The 18,825-nt window shown below is 34.5% G+C and overlaps 1 protein-coding gene across 6 annotated transcripts in view; it reads left to right on the plus strand.

Annotated features, from left to right (window-relative positions):
• The window catches only part of STXBP5L (syntaxin binding protein 5L), a 458,714-nt gene that overhangs the window by 99,561 nt on the left and 340,328 nt on the right, over positions 1–18,825 (plus strand). For all 6 annotated transcript variants that reach the window (XM_045088436.1, XM_045088437.1, XM_045088440.1 and 3 more), the window contains exons 4-5: positions 11,785–11,866; positions 13,543–13,643. In XM_045088436.1, the coding sequence (XP_044944371.1) occupies positions 11,785–11,866; positions 13,543–13,643 (183 nt within the window). The remainder of the gene's footprint in view (positions 1–11,784; positions 11,867–13,542; positions 13,644–18,825) is intronic.

Consider the following 18,825-nt stretch of genomic DNA (forward strand, 5'->3'; position numbering starts at 1 on the left):
TTCTGTTACTGATTTTGAACTTCACTCCATTGTGGTCAGAGAACACAATTTATATGTTTCAATCCTTGATTTATTGAGGCTTGTCTTATGGCCTATCTGATTGATTTTAACTTCTGCATACAAATGTCTTAGAAATCATCACTCCCATCCTTACAACAATCAAGTGTTCATTAGACTTAAAATTAACCTTTCCTGGACCTACTGGAGAACTGAGTTTACAGGGAAATTCTCTACCCCCAAATCTGGAAAGAAAAACAAATCTAGAAAGTCACAGCTGGTACAGATGCTGCTGGAGACATAAACTGGTAGGAACACTCAAAGGTAATTTTCTCAAATTGTTGGATACTGAGTGTGGACTATCATAAATGAATCTCATGGAGGCCAGAGTGTTACTGGAACCCCCATATTTTCAAGGGTTTTTTACCTCTGAGAAGTATACTAGGTTCTCATGGTAAAGATCTGAGAATGATATCTTCAGGGCTCTGGAAAGGGAAGGAAAAGAATAATCATTATAAAATGAACTCAGGGTATATTCTATAACAAAGATCTAATTTCCTGGGGGGAAAGACTGCCAGAACCTTATCCCAACTAAGAGAAGGGCAGTGCTCCAACTTTACCTCCCTTTCGCTTCCCTCTTACAAAGTGGGGGAAAAGACTATACCACTGGAGAAACACTTGTGAAGATAATACCTCAGACACACAGAACTATTAAAAGATTGAAATTTAATCACAGTATTACTTAACACTCCCCCAACCCCATACCTTATCACAGCACTAACCAGGCTCTGGTATAGTGACAGATGTAGGCTCTTTCTTCAGAGTAACAGAGAAATATAAAGTCAAGAATGGTGAAAAAAGCAAAGACAATAGAGATATTTGATGTCTCTGGCATAAATAGCTACATAAAAAAACAGATAGACCAAAAAAATTAACATAAATGCTCATGCTAAAGACTATTGACCTCAGTTTTTATTAACCTGTACCAACATACCTGGCTCTCAACAGAAAACTTCAGATAAAATGTAATCTAAGCAGGTAAAACAAGCTTCATAACGAGAATGAGCTATAACAAAGATTATGAAGTTATTAGACAAGGATTTTAAAATAACAGTTTAATATGCTAAGAGCTCTAATATATACACCACAAAACATATCTAAAAGTAGATAAAATGTATATAAAATGGCTAATGTAAACAAAAAGATGGAAATTCCAAGAAATAATTCAAAACAAGGGGCGCCCAGGTGGCTGTTTGTTAAGCACCCGGCTCTTGATTTCAGTTCAGGTCATGATCTCAGGGTTATGGGATCAAGCCCTGTATCAGGCTCTTTGCTCAGCATGGAGTCTGCTTGTCCCTCTCTGGCTGCTCCTCATGCTCATTCATGCACTCTCTCTCTCTCTCTCTCAAATAAATCTTTTTTTTTCAAAGAGAAATATTCAAAAGGAAATGTAAGATATCAAAAACACTGTAGAGAAATGAAGAATACACTGACTCAAAGAAGGAAAAAAAATCACTAAGTTTGAAAATAGGTCAATAGAAATTTCCCAAATGGAAATGTAAAGAGAAATAATGGGAGAAAAATACATTAAAATATTAATAGTTGTGTGACAATTTCAGAAAGTGTAATATAAATGTTTTTGAACAACTTGAAAGAGCAGAATGAACAGATAGAAGAACAATATTCAAAGTAATGATGATTGAGAACTTTTCAGATTTAATAACAGAAACCAAATTGAAGACCAAGGAATCTCAGAAAACAAGAAGCAAGATAAATTTTTAATAAAGAAAATTTCAGTAGGCTTATGTCTGTAGATAAGCAAAGCAAAGAGAAATGTTTAAGGAAGCTATAGGAAGGAAACAGCCTCACCGCAGAAGAACAAGGATAAGAATTACAGTGGACTTTTATTTAGAAACTGTGGAAGAAAAAATAGAGTAGAGTAAAATATTTAAAGTGTTAGAAGAAAAACTCAACAGCATATAATTATTTAGGAAATTATCTTTCATGAGTAAAGGAGAAACCCTGATGCTTCTGCACACACAAGATTGTTGTAAGTATAAATGAATCTAGCAAAGCTGCAAAATACAAAATCAACAAATAAATATTTGTTTTTACTATACACTAACAGTAAACAATCTGAAAAGGAAATTAGGAAGACAACTTCACTTACAATAACATGAAAAAGACCAAAATATTTAGGAATAAATTTAACCAAGGATGCAAAAGAATTGTGCACTGAAAACTATAAATTGTTTCTAGAAGAAAATTAAGAAGAGATATTATTTCTCTAATTCTGTTTTCATGGATATTAAGCTGTTTATTCCAGGCTTCCTCCTGTTCCTTCTTTTCTATCAGTTTGTCTTCTAGATCTACTAATTCATTCTTCTGTCTCATTTACTCTGTTAGAGTATCTAGATTAGATGGGATCTCATAGATAGCATCTTTTAAATTCTGCCAGATCAGCTCTTGTTTCTGCCCTTAACCTATATTGCCATTAATGGTTTTCTCCATCCTAGCTATCATCATCATAACTCTGAAGTCTATTTCTTACATCTTGCTTATATCCATATCTATTAGTTCTGTGGCAAAGGTCACAGTCCCTGTGTCTTTCTTATGTTGTGCGTTCCTCCTCTCAGTCATTCTGTTGAGGGGTGGTTGAGGGAATATACAGAATCCAAGTTATTGACCACAACCCAAGCAAAATGCATCTGTTTGATAGAGACTTTAGGGTTGTCGGCCTCTTGTACTTTCAGCCTGTCTTTTAAGGGAGCGGCCTGCTGCATTGTTACTCAGGCAACCCTGTTTGGATAGAGTTGCCCTGTCCCCTTTCAGAGGGGAGATGGGCTCAGTAAAAACCGTTTTTGGGTGGGGGTGCTTTTTTCTCTGGCAGCTTTCCCCGGTGGCTTTCCGTGTCTCTTCTGAGAGTCAGAGCAAAAGTGACCATATCCAAACCTCTGCCTCAGAACAAAGACTGCAGGATTTTCTTTAGTGTGCTCTCCAGGCCACACTGTCTCCGTTTTTGTCTGTGCTGCTAAAAACTGCAGCATTCTGGGTTGTGTGCCCCATAGCAACACTCCCATCCCTTGCTTCCAGGTCCAAGCATGTCTCTGCCCTTTGTGTTTTTAAAACCACCAGATGCCCCAGTTCACACGCTTGCCTCAGTAGCTCCAGGTTTCAGTCTGGGGTGTGACCTCACGTCCTTTCCCCACTACTACCTGGTCCTGGTCTCCAGCATGGGAGGCTGTTGAGCTCTGGTGGCACAGGATCCAGAGCCTCCCCCCAACCGCTTCAGTTTATCTTTTCATATCTGCCTGCAGAATCACAACCCCTCCCTTCATACCTCAAGACCAACAACCTGAGATATTCTGTTTGTAGAGATCCAAATATATCTTCTTACATCACAGGTCGATTTCCTGGGTGTTCAGAATGGTCTGGTAGCTCAATTAAAGAGACTGATTGAGATAGGGTCCCCTACTCCTCCACCATCTTTTTTTTTTTTTTTTTTTAAGATTTTATTTATTTATTTGACAGACAGAGATCACAAGTAGGCAGAGAGGCAGGCAGGGCGATGGGACGGGGTGGGGGGAAGAAGGCTCCCTGCTGAGCAGAGAGCCCAATGCGGGCTCTATTTCAGGACCCTGAGATCATAACCTGAGTCAAAGGCAGAGGCTTTAACGCACTGAGCCCCCCACGCAACCCTCCTCCACCATCTTTGCAACACTTCTCTTTATCTTTTGCATATTTCTTGGTTTTTACATGTCCATAAGGTTACCATTGTGTTTTCATATATCATCATCTGCATTTACTAGTTTATATTAAGTTGATGGTTGCTAAAGTTTGAACCCATTGTTTACTTGTTACTTCCTCCACATTATAGGTATGGTCTTATAATTTACGTGCTTTTATTTTGTGAGTTCATTGACTAAGTTTTACAGCTATACTTTTAAAAAAATTATTTTTTGTAACGCTTTTGTGCTTCCTACCTTTCTAGCTCTTACTTATGGTCTTTCGTTTCTATTCAGGGTCCCTTTTAACATTTCTTGTATGTCTTGTTTAATGGTCATGAACTCCTTTAGCTTTTCTTTGTATGGGAAACTCATGATCTCTCATTGTATTCTGAATGGTAGCCTTTCTGGATAGAGTATTTTTGGCTGCATTTTTTTTCCTTTCATGTCACTCCCTTTGGGCCAGCAGAACTTCTGAAAACTCTGCCGATTGCCTTATGAGCTTTCTCTAGTATGTTTCTCTAGTATGTAACTGTTCTTTTTTCTCTTGATGCATCAAGATTCATACTAGGGGAGGCAGGTGGAGGAAAGAAATAGTGCCTGCCATCTCCTTTGTTCCTGGAGAAGTCCCTTAGTGAGCCCTACCCATCCAGACATGCAAAATAACTCTCCCTCCAGTCTTCCCAGATATTTTTAAACTGTTGCTTCTGTGCTATAATCTCCATGGACTGTTTATAGTGCTATCTCTTTAAGAGTGAGGACTCAGCTTCCTATGCCTTCTGTGTTCTTCCAGAACTGAGTAGCTGATTTTTAAAATTCCAGGCTTTAAGTCATGTTGGTTGTAAGAACTCACAAAATTTGGCTCCTCTGGTTTTCCAAGCCAAATATTATTCATCTTCCTCATGTGGACTCTCCATTGTGATGGTCTATTTCTCTCCTTTCTTTATGTCTGGATGCACTCTCGACCCTACGGACAGCCCATAGTCCATTTAGTTTCTCACCATATCTCCTCTCTTCCTAACCTCTTCAATGTGGCCTACTCTCGACCTTTAGTTGTAGAGTTTGTTCTGCCAGTGTTCTTTTCTGAATTATTTAAACTGATGTTAGTGTTATCTCATTATATTTGTGGGATGAGATGAGCTTAGCATCCTCCTACTTTGTCATCTTCCCATCTTCTCATCTCTTGTCTTGATAACCATTCTAACAAATATGAGGTAATAGCTCATTGTGGTTTCCGATTTGCATTTCTCTGATTATTGATGTTGAGACTCGTCTAGTATGCATATTAGCCATTTGTATGTCTTTGTGAAAATGTATGGGGGTCTTTGTCCAATTTTTAAAAATTTTGTTTTTGATTTTTATGACTTCTTTATATATGTTGGATATTAATCTCTTATCTGATATATAGTTCTCAAATATTTTCTCCCATTGTACGGGTCGTTTCTTCATTCTGTCAATTGTCTTTTGCTATATAGAGGATTTTTAGTTTGATGTAGTTCTGTGTGTTTATTTTTGCTTTTGTTGCTTGTGCTTTTTGGTGTCATATGTAAAAACTCATTGTCAAGATCAATGTAAAGGAAATTTTTTCCTCTGTTTTCTTGTAGTTTTGTGGTTTTAGGTGTTATATTTAAGTTTTTAATCCATTTCGTGTTAATTTTTGTGACTAATATGAGAGTTCAATTTCTTTTTTTTTTTTTGGTATGTGAATATCTATTTCTATATATAGAAAATACCCAACACCATTTATTGAAGAGACTATCTTTTCTCTATTGTGTAATCTGGGCTCCTTTGTCAAATATCAGTTGGCTGAACATGGGAGGGTTTATTTCTGGGCTCTTGGGTTTATTTCTGGGCTCTTGATTCTGTTTTATTGGCATGTGTCTTTATGCTAGAATCATATGGTTTTGGTTATTATAGCTTTCTAGTACAGTTTGAAATCATAAAGTGTGATACTTCCAGCTTTATTTTTCTTTCTCATGAGTACTTTGGCTGTTTGGGGTCTATCCTAGTTCCATACAAATTTTGGATTTTTTTTCCTTTTTCTGTAAAAACTGGAATTTTTATAGGAATTGCAACAAATTCATACATAGCTGTGAGTAGTATGGACATTTTAACAATATTAATTCTTATAGTCCATGTACACAGGTATTTTCCTATCTGTGTCTTCTTCAGTTCTTTTATTATTAACTTATAGTTTTAATTTTATAGATCTTTCACCTCCTTGGTTAAATTTATTCCTAGGTATTATATTGTTATTTGTTTTTTGTTTTGTTTTGTTGTGTTTTTTGTTATTGTAAGTGGGATTGTTTTCTTCTCTTTCTGATACTTTATTGTCAGTGTATAGAAATTCAACTAATTTTTATATGTTGGTTTTGTATCCTGCAACTTTACTAAATTCATTCATTGCATCTAATTTTTTTGGTATTATCTTTAGAGTTTTCTATGTATAATATTATGTCATCTGCAGAGATAGTTCTACTTCTTCTTTTATGATTTAAATGCCTTTTATTTCTTTTTCTTGCTTTATTGTTCTTTTTAGGACTTCTAGTACTATGCTGAAGGGGTGTGGTAAGAGTGAGCACTGTTGTGTTTTTGATTTTAAAGGAAGAACTTTCAACTTCTTAAACCAAGTATGATGTTATCTGTGTGCTTGTGAAATATGGCTTTATTTTATTTAGGTATATTCTTTCTGTTCCCAATTGATTGAGCATTTTTTTCCTGAAAATGTGTTGGATTTTTCAAAGAAAAATTTTTTTTGCATCTTCTGAAGAATCATGATTTTTGTCTTTCATTTTGCTAATGTAGTGTATCATATTTACTGATTTTTGTATGTCAAACCATCCTTGTATCTTAAGGATTAATCCTACTTCGTCTTGGTGTCTGATTCATTTTGTGTGCTGTTGAATTTGGTTGCTAATATTTTGGAGAGAATTTTTACATCTGTGTTCATCAGGGGTATGGGCTATAGTTTTCTTTTCCTATATTGTCCTTACCTGGATTTGGTATCAGAGTAAGGTTGACCTTGGAAATTGAGTTTTAAGGTATTTTCTCCTCTTCATTCCTTTAGAAGATTTTGAGAAAGACTGGCATTACTTCTTTAAATGTTCTCTGGAAACATCTGGTCGTGGGCTTTCCTTTATTAGGAGGTTTTGATTATTTTTTTAAAGATTTATTTATTTGTTTTATTATTATTTTTCTAAAGATTTACATATGTATTTGTGTGTGTGTGTGAGAGAGAGAGAGCAAGGATGAGCAGGAGGGGAAGAAGGAAAGGGAGAGAGAAGCTCAAGCACACTCCACACTGAGTGTGGATCCTGACATGGGGCTTAATCTCACGACCCTGTGATCATGACCTGAACTGAAAGCAAGAGTCATATGCTTAACTGACTGACTGTACCACCCAGGTACCCCTATTTATTTTTTGAGAGAAAGAATGAGAGAGAGAGGATGAATGTGAGAAGGGGGGAGGGGCAGAGAGAGACGGATAGCAAATCTCAAGCAGATTCTGCAATGAGCACAGAACCTGACATGGGACTCAGTCTCATGACCCTGAGAGCATAACCTGTGCCAAAATCAAAAGTTGGGCTCTCAACCAACTGAACCACCTAGGTGGTTCAAGGGAGGTTTTGATTATTGCTTCAATCCCACTAGTCATTGTTGGTCTGTTCAGACTTTCTATTTCTTCCTGATTCATTCTTGGTAGATTTTATGTTTCTATGAATTTATATATTGCTTTTCAGTCATCCAATTTGTTTAGATATAATTGTTCATAGTAGTTTCTGATTCTTTGTATTTCTGTGGGATCGTGTGTAATGTCTTCTCTTTTATTTATGCATTTATTTGAGTCTTCTCTTTTTTTTCTTGATTACTCCAGCTAAAGGTTTGTCAATTTGGTTTATCTCTCCAAAAAAAAAAGGCTCTTAGTTTCATTGATTTTTTCCCCCCTATTGTCTCTTTAGTCTCCATTTTAGTTATTTCCACTCTGATCTTTATTATTTCCTTTCTTCTGCTAACTTGGGCTTAGTTTGTTCTTCTTAAAATTCTTTTTGTTGTAAAATTAAGTTGTTTATTTGAAAACTTTCTCTTATTTTTGGCATTTGTTCCTATAAATTTTCCTTGTAGAACTGCTTTCCTGTATTCCATAAGTTTTGGTATGTTTTATTTTAATTTCCATCTGTCTCAAGATATTATATGATTTCCCTTTTGGGTTCTTCTTTGATCCATTAGTAGTTGTTCAGAATTTTGTTGTTTAATTTCCACATAGAATTTTCCGGTTTTCCTCCTGTTGTTGATTTTTAATGTAATAACACTGTGGTCAGAAAAGATACTAGAAATAGTTTCAGTCTTCTTGCTTTGTGTTCAAACATATGATATATCCTGGATAATTTTCATATGCCCTTGAGAAGAATGTGTTTTCCAGTTTTTTGAATATAATGTTCTTCATATGTCTGTTAGGTCCATTTTGTCTATAGTGTTATTTAGGCCCACTCTTTTCTTATTAATTCTGCCTGGTTGATTTCTCTAATGTTGAATATGGGGTACTTAGGTATCTTACTGGTATTGTACTGCTTTCTGTTTCTCCCTCTAGTTATAATATTTGCTTTAGATATGTAGGTGCTCCAGTGTGGTGCATATGTATTTTTAACTGTTATATCCTCTTGATGAATTGACCCCCTTATCCTATGTTTTGACTTTTTCCTCTTGCCATACTGATTTTGACTAAAAGTTGTTTATCTGACATCAGTATAGTGGATGTAATATATTTTTCCATCCCTTCAATTTCTCCCTTTGTGCATCTGTAAAGCTAAAAAAGTATCTTCTGTAAAGCCAAAAAAGGGTCTCGTGTAGACCACATATCTTTGGATCTTGTTTTTTATCTGTTTAGCCACTTTTGTGTCTTTTGATTGAGTAATTAGTTTATTTATATTTAAATTAATTATTGGTTAGTAAATACTATTGCCATTTTTGAATTGTTTAGTTCCTTTGTTCTTTTTTCATCTATTTTTTATATATATTTTTATGTGTTTTAATTCGTTTCTCCTTACCTTTTATGTAAATAGTATAGTTCTTTTTTTCTTTTTGGTTGCCATCAGGCTTATGTAAAACATCTTAGAGATATAATAGTCTATTTTAAGCTGATAACAACTCATTTTCAATCACAAATACTTAACAGTTTTACTTCTCCTTTCCCCAAATTTTATGATATTATTATACTTTACATCTTTATATGTTGTGTATCCATTAACAAATTAATGTAGGTACAATATTTTAAATATTATCTCCAGTTTTCATAATAGAGAAAAAAGTGATGTATATGCCACCATTACAGTACTGGGATATTCTGAATTTAACTATATTTATATACTCTTATGAGTGAATTTTACATTTTTATGTTTGCAAGTTATGTAGTATCCTTTTATTTCAGCTTGAACTCCCTTTTTTGTAACAGTGGGTTTAGTGATAATGAACTCCCTTAACTACTCTTCATCTGGAATGTCTTTATCTTTCTTTCATTTCTGAAGGACAGTTTTGCTGGGTGTAATATTCTTGGTTGGCAGTTTTTTTCTTTCATTATTTTGAATATATCATTCCACTTCCTCCTGGCCTGCTAGATTTCTGCAGAGAAATCCACTGATAGTCTTATGTTGGTTTCTTTGTAGTGACAAATTGCTTTGCACTTATTACTTTCAAAATCATCTCCTTGTCTCTGACTTTAAGGATTTTGATTATAATGTTTCTCAGAGTAATCTTTGGGTTGATCTTGCTTGGGTTCCTCTAAGCTTCCTGTACCTGGATGTCTATATCTTTCTCAAGATTTGGGAAGTTTTCAGCTGTTTTTTTTTCCTTTAGCCTTTCTGCTGCTTTTCTTCTTTATCTTTTGGGACTCTCGTGATGCAAATGCCCATTTACTTGTTGGTATCCCATAATTTACTCAGGTTGTCTTTACTCTTTCTTCTTTTTGTTCCTCTAAGTGACTAATTTCAGTTGAATTGTCTTTGAGTTTGCTAATTCTTTTGTGTGGTTAAGGCTGTTATTGAAGCTCTGTTTTGAATTTTTTATTTCTGGCATTGTTTTTTTGAACTCCAGGATTTCTGTTTGGTTCTTTTTTATACTTTCTATTTCTTTATTAAATACATTTTGTCATGAATTATTTTCCTGTTTTTGTCTAGCTGTCTGTTCCTTTCCATTTTCATTCAGTTTTTTAAAGACGATTATTTTGATTTCTTTGTTGGGCAAATCATAGATCTCCATTTCTTTGAAGTCCATTACTGGAGTACTATCACTGTCTTTTGTGATGTCATATATGTTTGATTTCTCAAGATCCGTGTTGCCTTGCATTGATGTCTGTGCATTTGTAGGGGCAAACACCTCTTTCAGTCTTTACAGACTAGAAGATAAAGACCTTTTCTTGTCCCATTCCTTGGGCTGATAGTATTATCTCCAGACTTGCAGGCGTGCTGTGTTGGAGCCATTTACAGTGCTGTCACTGGATCTGCAATGGAGTCTGATTGGGCTTGTTATAAGGGCTTAGGCCAGTGTGGATCCCTTCTGGTCCCTGGGTGCATACAACTGCTTCTAATACCTTGTCAGTAGGGTGGTATTGGGCAAAGGTCCACATGTGTGTCCTATTATCAGGTAAATAGTCAGTGAGCCTATGATCAGGTAAATGGTGGATGTGGCTCCCATCAGGTCCCTGGGAGAACTGCTGCCTAATTACTGACTGGCTCCTGGGTGGGCAGGATTGATCCTGAACTGTGGCAAAGCAGTGCTGGAACTGAGCTTTAGGGCTGATTCACATTCCACAGCCAAGATTAAGGTTTGCAGAACTGGCTCTGGGGGCACAGATAATATGTCTCCCTCCAAGTTACTGGATAGGTTGGATTGGCCCCTGACCATGGCCAGAGGGGCCCAGGCCAAATATAGGGCCCTTTCAGGATCTTTTGAGATATAGTTTTGTTTCTTACTGGTTCCCTGTGCCTGTAGGACTGCTCATGGATTGAGGCTAGGAGGGGCTGGTACCCAGTATAGGGATTTCTGGGAGTACAAACAGGAGTGTCTCCTGCTGGGTTTCTGTGTCAGCAGTACTCTTCACAGTTTGCAGCTGGAGCTGAACATAAGGCCCTTTCAGAGTAACCGGGTTTGTAGCTAGGAATGTTTCCCTCTGGGACCCTGGACCCTCAGGACTGCTGACTATGACTCTGAGGACTCTGGATTCATGTATTGGCCCTTTCAGGATCCCTCTGAGCACAGATGGGAGTATCTGTAACGTGGTCCGTGACTGGAAGGGGCGGGGAGTAGAGGATGAGGGCCTTTCCAGATCATCAAATGCACAGATGGGAACGTCTTCTGCTGGGACCCTGAACCCTCAGGACCACTGCCAGACTGCCAGAAACACAAAAGTGTCTCCAATAGGGTCCCTGCACTGGCAAGACTGTTCCTAGATTGTGGCTGGGATGGGCTGGAGCCCAGTTACAAGGCCATTTCAGAATCTTTAATCTGCCTGAATTTGAGGGGTCCTTATTTCCAATGGCTCCCACACTGCAGCCAAAAAGAGCTAGTGCTGGTTCAAATACCACTTCTGGATCCACAGCTGAATTGAGGTCTGTATAACTATCACCTGATGCATGGGTGATGCTTCCAAGATCTATTGGAAGCTGAATTCTCAGGGGTACAGAGGTATTTCTGTTTCTGTAGCTAGACTACAGTCAGTAAATCAGCTGCCTGGCATAAGCCTGCCTTCTCAAAACAACTTTCTTCATTCTTGGTCTACACTGTGGTTTTTCAATCTCCTATCTAGATCTGGAAGCTCCCAGGAAAGCACTTTTGTTTGTGCATAGATGGCAAGTTATTGTTGTCAAGGAGAAGTCCTATTTGGCCATTTTGTTAATGTTTTATGCTACATAATGTAATTTATATCAACTAAGATTTTTTTACTCTATATTTACCAAAATAAGGATAACTAAAAAACAAAACATTAGATGTTAAGTAAGTTAGTTTTTACTTGACCCATTAATATTAATACTAATTAATATGTTAGAATCCTTGACTTTTAATATAATAGACTTGGGAGACCTGGCGTTGATTGTTATTGCCAACATGAAAGTGGTGCAGCTGTCCTGCAGCTCCAATTCTTGATCAATGAGGTAAGGATAATCTTGACTATTTATCACAGAGATGTACATATACACACTACATTAGTTGATGTGACCTTTTTTATATTATTTTATATAAAACATATTATTTTTATTTAAATATGTTATTTTTTATATATTCTAAATATTTAAAGGTATATATGTCTGCAATATTATTCGTGGTCACATTTCTTATAAAAGACTACGTCAGTGTTTGTCTATTAAATTTTAAAGGAGAAAGTTTGCATATACCAGAAGATCCTGTTCTTATTATGCAACATAATTTACAGATTAATTATTTACATTTAAAAAAAATTACTAAAATTCGGATTGCTCCATTGACTATTAAACTTTTCGTCAGGATACTAATTTGAATTTTATAATCAGCATTAACTTCATGTTTTACCCTTATCTTTCATGAAATAACCTTTTCAGTTATTTACTTATAGGTTCTGCTATCTGTATATATATTCAGATTTATTTATTGGTACATATATGCATATTTATTTATTTATTTATTCATCCATAGCTATTATGATGATTGTTTCCCTACTCTATTCCTATTCTATAGACCTGTGGTGATGAGAAATTCCTAACAACAGAGTATGTATTTATAAAGCTTGGAAAAGTTGCAGATATTCCTTTAGGTAGAGGCTTCTTAAGGCCTTCTGTGCTCATTGTTATTTTCACATTTTAAGTAGATCATTGTGTCTTTTAGAGCTGTTTTCAGTTAAGTGAGCTGTCAATGCAAAAATGCCTTAAAAATTTGTGCCATACCAAATTTAGGCACTTAGCAGACTGAACTCAATGCCTTGAGGAAAAAAAAAAAATGAAGCACTGCTGATTGTTTTCTTATGGTATGAAAATCCATTCAATATCTCCATATATTTTCATATATGTTTTCCTCTAAGAATTTTATAATCATAAACATGGGTAAAATGGTTCATAGACTTTTGTGTCAGAGACTCTTAAAAAATGAAAAATTTGTGATGTTGACAGATGTCCACCTTTTACTTCTCTCAGTTCAGACTCTTTCTCAGAAGTCAGAGAAATTCTCCTTATTGACAAACCTAGCATATTTTACCTTGTAGGTATACTTGCTATGGGATACCACAATAAGAGAGGGAGATAAGACACATAGTATGTGTGTGAAAATAAGAGACAAGAAAATTAAAGTTAGTTTTCCTAAAGAAAATACAATAATCCCTAATAGTCCTAAAGATGCTTACAATAATTATTTCTTTCTGGTGGCGAATGCATATTTTTTTTTAAAGATTTTATTTATTTATTTGACAGAGAGAGATCACAAGTAGGCAGAGAGGCAGGCAGAGAGAGAGGAGGAAGCAGGCACCCTGCTGAGCAGAGAGCCCAATGTGGGACTCGATCCCAGGACTCTGAGATCATGACCTGAGCCGAAGGCAGCGGCTTAACCCACTGAGCCACCCAGGCGCCCCAGTGAATGCATATTTTGTGAGTTAGTCATCCAGACCAGTCCAGAAATTCACTTGCTTCTACTCAGCATTCTTAACCTTCCTGAGTAAAGTACATACAATTGCTTTTCCTTATATTTGTAGGTTATAGAGATACAACTAACTCATTAAATAGTGAAAAGTTTAGTAAATTAGCTTGTTTTTGCTTAACAAAAATCTCTTAAGGAAGTCACTTATTTTTCTTCTTTTTTGTTTCAGGGTGCTTTGGTTAGTGCAAGTTCAGATGATACCCTTCATTTGTGGAATCTCAGACAAAAAAGGCCAGCTATTCTTCATTCTCTTAAATTTAACCGAGAACGGTAAGAATGACTGAGTTAAACAATTTCTTGATGGATGAGAAAAGTATTTCCTGAGAAGTTTCAGGTTAACTTTTGGAAGACTAGTTGCTTTTTTTTTTTCAGAACCTTAAAATCTAGAAAAAATTTGATGGTATGCTTGTTTTTATAGTAAAATTCATAGAAAATTCATAATTAATTAGATTTAGTCATCTAATGAGGAACTCCTAACATTTCTGTTCTTGCCATAAACTGGCACTGCAGCAATGATGCATTTATTTTTCCCTAGGCCATGGTGCTGAAAACTCAGACTTAAAATTTGAAAGTCAAGTAAATACTAAATTCTTTTTATACCTTTTGATCATGGCAGTTATGTCCTACACTAAACTCTTTTGCTTAAATATTTTACCATGAAAAAACCCTGAAACAAAAGTTTTAGATTCCAAAAATGTTGGTAGTAAGTGTTGAACAATATTATATATAAACCTTGATGTTTTCCAAGATGGTAACTTGACCAGAATTTCGATTCCCCCAATTTAGAATGAAATATTACTAATCTGAAAGAAAAATATTAAATGAATAGATACAGGAAAAATTACTAGATTTTATTTGTAACAACCTACCAAACTTTAATGTTTCTAATGTTGGTGTCAGTTAAACCTCAAACATAATTTACATCTACTCAATTGATAATCTGCCTGGAGATAAGTAAAATTTGTATTTCATTATCTGTCTCTGTAATTTAACTGAAAAATAACCTGATATTTATTATTTGGAAAACAATCTAACTCTTTGCAGTGGAGGAGAAGGTTCATCACAGGAAAATTTGATGTTAATGAAAGAAAAAGAAACCTTTGAGAAGTAAATTTACATAGATTAGCAAATACTATTCAAACTGAGGTAGGTGAATAATGGAGGCAGGCTCTCACTGCTAAGAACTCAAGATAGTGCTTATTTTATTTTGTTGAATAATAATAGTTTAATAAGGAATTGTTACTACATGAACAGAGTTGGAAGAAGTAAATCTGTTTTTATAAGTATGTGAGAAAAAAGGATGGCAATTATGCAAACATTATTTTATTTACCTGAAGTTTTTCTTTTTCTACTCATATGCATACTGTACTATTTAAGTCATTAACCTTCAATATTCTGAGTAATATTCATGAGTGTTATCTCTATGGTATTTTAGGATTTAGCATCAATGGGAATTTTCATTATATCCAGTATATTTTGAGAGGAGGGAATTTATATTTTAGATGTCTGCTAAAACTGGATAGAATTTCTTTATTTAGATTAGATCTAATTTTGGTTATTGTATCTTAAATTTTAAAGTAATTAATGCAGCAGAAATTTCAGGATATTAAAAAATTTAAAAATCAGTCAAGAGTTATACTGTTCCAGTTTTTTATCTCTAAAAATATTTATTACTCAGATATTGACATATTGATTTTATCACTTTCTCTGCTTGTAAGATTTTTGTTTGTTTAAATGATTTAAGTAGATCTGGCCTTACACTTCTGTGTGGATAGACAAAATAAGTTTTTACCCTCACAATTGGAATGTTGAAGGAAATGTTCTGGCCCTTTTTATGGCCCTTTTTGGGGTAGGGGGAAGAAACAATTGATGGTGATGATTTTCAGTTATAATTTTATTATCTCAATTGATGTGGATTTTCCTGTTAGCAACATAAAAGACCAAGCTGACAGTTTTGGGACGTATCATAGAATCATAGAATTTTGTAGGCATTGCTTATTTTAATGCTTGCAAAAATAGGGTATCTATCTTTTTGAAGAGAAATTTATTATCTTGAACATGAAAATATCATGAATGGAAATAATCAGTAACTATCACAGTTCCTATAGGGAAGGATATATTTTTAAATGTATGGTGAATAGAGGCTTTGATCTGTAACAGAGAATTTAACCAACCATCTTTTGGAACTCTGAGCCTTCTTAAATTAAGCAGTTGACTATGTAAATTTCTATATATCCTATGTTTCTGTCATATATATATTTAATTTATATAGTTTATGCTATATATTTTAGGTTTTTATTTATTTTTTATAGGGCACCTTTAGCTTTTGGTCTTATAATCTTTGAAGGCAGTAATGAGAAATAGTTTTAGATATTTCAGCTGCTTCTGAGGAATGATCCTTGGATTCCTTTCAAGTCTGATTTTAAAGCTAAATATGGAAGAACAATTGGTTTGATTTCTGTGCTGCATGATCTGAAAATGAATAAAATAAGACATTCATATTTTAGACATGTTACTAGTCCTTGATAACACTGATCATAAATTATATAACGGGAAAATCATAGCATTGTTTTATATGGTTTTCAAGTAAAATTCAATAGGTAGACTATGACATGAAGATATTAACTTATAGGAATATTTTAAGAACCCTATAATTTATGAAATTATCTAGCAAGCTTGATCCATTGGAGTTGGCTTCTGGGGAATTTTATAACCCCAATTTAAAATATGCTATTGCTTTATAAAGGAAACTTGCATCATGTTTATTTTAAAATTTTCTTTAAGAATTAACATATTTACCTGGTTTGACATTCAAAAGATGTAAGTTGTATATACAGTGAAGGATTAATCTTCTACTGCTGTTACTTGGACCCTTAGACCCCATCACTGGAGGTGAAGAGTGTTACTTATTAATTTATTATATCTTTCCAGAGATTAATTATATATGCATAAAGGCAATTATATGTAACATAATTTTTTCCTTACGTGTGTGTGTGTGTGTGTGTGTGTGTGTGTAAGGAAATATGATTATATATATTTGTTACACAAATTGTAACATGTTATACAGTTTTGTATCTTGTTTCATTCTCTTTGGAATTTATCCTAAAGATCCTTCCTTATCAGTGTATAAAAAACTTCCTTATTTTTTTTTTCTTTTGGTTGTGTGTGTAAATGTTACCAAATCAAGAAACTGTGTAGGGGTGCCTGGCTGGCTTAGTTGATAGAGCATGCAACTCTTGATCTCAAGGTTATGGGTTCAAGTCCCATGTTGAGTGTAGAAATAACTTAAAAATAAAATCTTAAAATAAAAACACATTTAAAAAAAGCAGTGTAAATGTTAAATTTACACCTCGAGGTAATTTACCCTGTAACAAATGCAGAAATCAAGAAACACAAAATTACTAGACCCACAACCACCCCCCTCATTTTACCTTTCGGTCACTACTTAATCCACACTATCCTGATTTTAAACACTATAAATTAGTTTTATCTGTTGTTTGGAAAATTATACAAATGATATCATACATACATTCTTGTTTGTGTTTGGCTTCTTTTGCTAATGTTATATTTAAAAATTTCATCCATGTTTTATGTAGCTATAGTTCATTACTTTCATTGTTATATAGTATTCAACTTAGTGAATATTCTTCATTCGATTAACCATTCTACTTTAATTCTCTTGCTTAAAGTTAACTTTTGTATTTCCACTTAAATTTTAGAAATACTTGGTGTGATGCATAAGTAATGTATCTTGGAACACTGAAAAAATAAAATAAAGTTAAAAAATAACTTCTTAAATTTCACAAACACATTTGCTGAGGTTTTGATTAGAAATACTAATTTAAAGAGGTATATGGACTCATGTTCATTGCAGCATTTATAACAGTCAAGGTATGGAAGCAACCTCAGTGTCCATCAATAGATGAATAGGTAAAGATGTGGTATGTGTATAGATGTATGTATGTGTGTGTGTGTGATATAGATAGACTAGAATATTACTGATTGATTAAAAAAAGAATGAAATCTTACCATTTGTGATAGCATGGATGGACCTAGAGGGTAATATGCTAAATGAAATAAATCAAACAGAAAAAAATACCGTATGATATAATTTACATGTGATATCTAAAAAAACAAAACAAATAGACTTATAAATAGAACAAACTCGTGGTTGCCAGGGAAGGGGGTGGTGAGCAAAATAGATAAATGGGATTAAGAGGGTCAAACCTCCAGTTATACAGTAAATAAGAAAAAAAAACCTTTGAATCTGTAGACTACTTTGAAGAGCACTGACATATCCCATGATGATGCAGGATGGCAATATTGATTCATTGTCATTCACAGTGACAATATTGAATCGTTCAATCCATGAACCATGGTATATGTTATATCCTCCACTTTCTTAAGTCTTCTTTGAGTTCTCTAAATAACATTAATGAATTTTTCTGAGGTCTTTCACATTTTGTTAGGTTTAGTCATAAGCTTTTTAAAAAAATTTCAGTATAGTTAACATACAATGTAATATTTGCTTCAGGTGTACAATTAGTGCTTCAACAATTCCATACATCACCCGGTGCTCATCACAAGTGACTCCTTAGTACCCATCTCCTATTTTAACCTAACCCCACTCCCACCTCCCCTCTGGTTACAAACAGGTTAAGAGTCTTTTTCTTATTTTGTCTTTCTCTCTCTATCTCTCTTTTTCCCTTTTTCTCATTTGTTTTGTGTCTTGTTTCTTGCTTCACTCATGGATGAGTGAAATCATATGGTATTTGTCTTTATGACTGACTTATTTCACTTAGCATAATACTTTCTAGCTCTATCCATGTTGTTGCAAATAGCAAGATTTCAATCCTTTTTATGACTAATATTTGACAGTATGTGTACACACACACACACACACACACACCAAATCTTCTTTATCCATTCATTAGTTGATAGACATGGGCTGTTTCCTTAATTTAGCTACTGTAGATAATGTTCCTAAAAGCATGACAGAGAATATATCCTTTTGAGTTAGTATATTTGTCTCCTTTAGGTAAATACCCAGTTGTGTGATTACTGGATCATAGGATAGTTCTATTTTTAATTAAAAAAAAAATTTTTTTTAACGTATAATGTATTATTTGCTTCAGGGGTACAGGTCTGTGAATCATCAGTCTTAGACAGTATTTTTAACTTTTTGAGGAACCTTCATATCATTTTCCACAATGACTGCACCAGTCTGCATTCCCACCAATAGTGTACAAGGGTTCCCTTTCTCTACGTCTTCATCAACACCTGTTGTTTCCTGTGTTGTTGAATTTAGACATTCTGACAGGTTGTGGGGTAATATCTTGTAATTTTCATTTGTATTTCCTTGATGATGAATGATATAGAGTATCTTTTCATGCATCTGTTAGTCGTATCCTTCTTTGGAGAAATGTCTATTCATAACTTATGCCCATTTTGG

The sequence above is a fragment of the Mustela putorius genome, unplaced genomic scaffold (assembly GCF_011764305.1).
Source record: "Mustela putorius furo isolate JIRA1106 unplaced genomic scaffold, ASM1176430v1.1 tig00003834_pilon_pilon_pilon, whole genome shotgun sequence".
Taxonomy (NCBI): domain Eukaryota; kingdom Metazoa; phylum Chordata; class Mammalia; order Carnivora; family Mustelidae; genus Mustela; species Mustela putorius.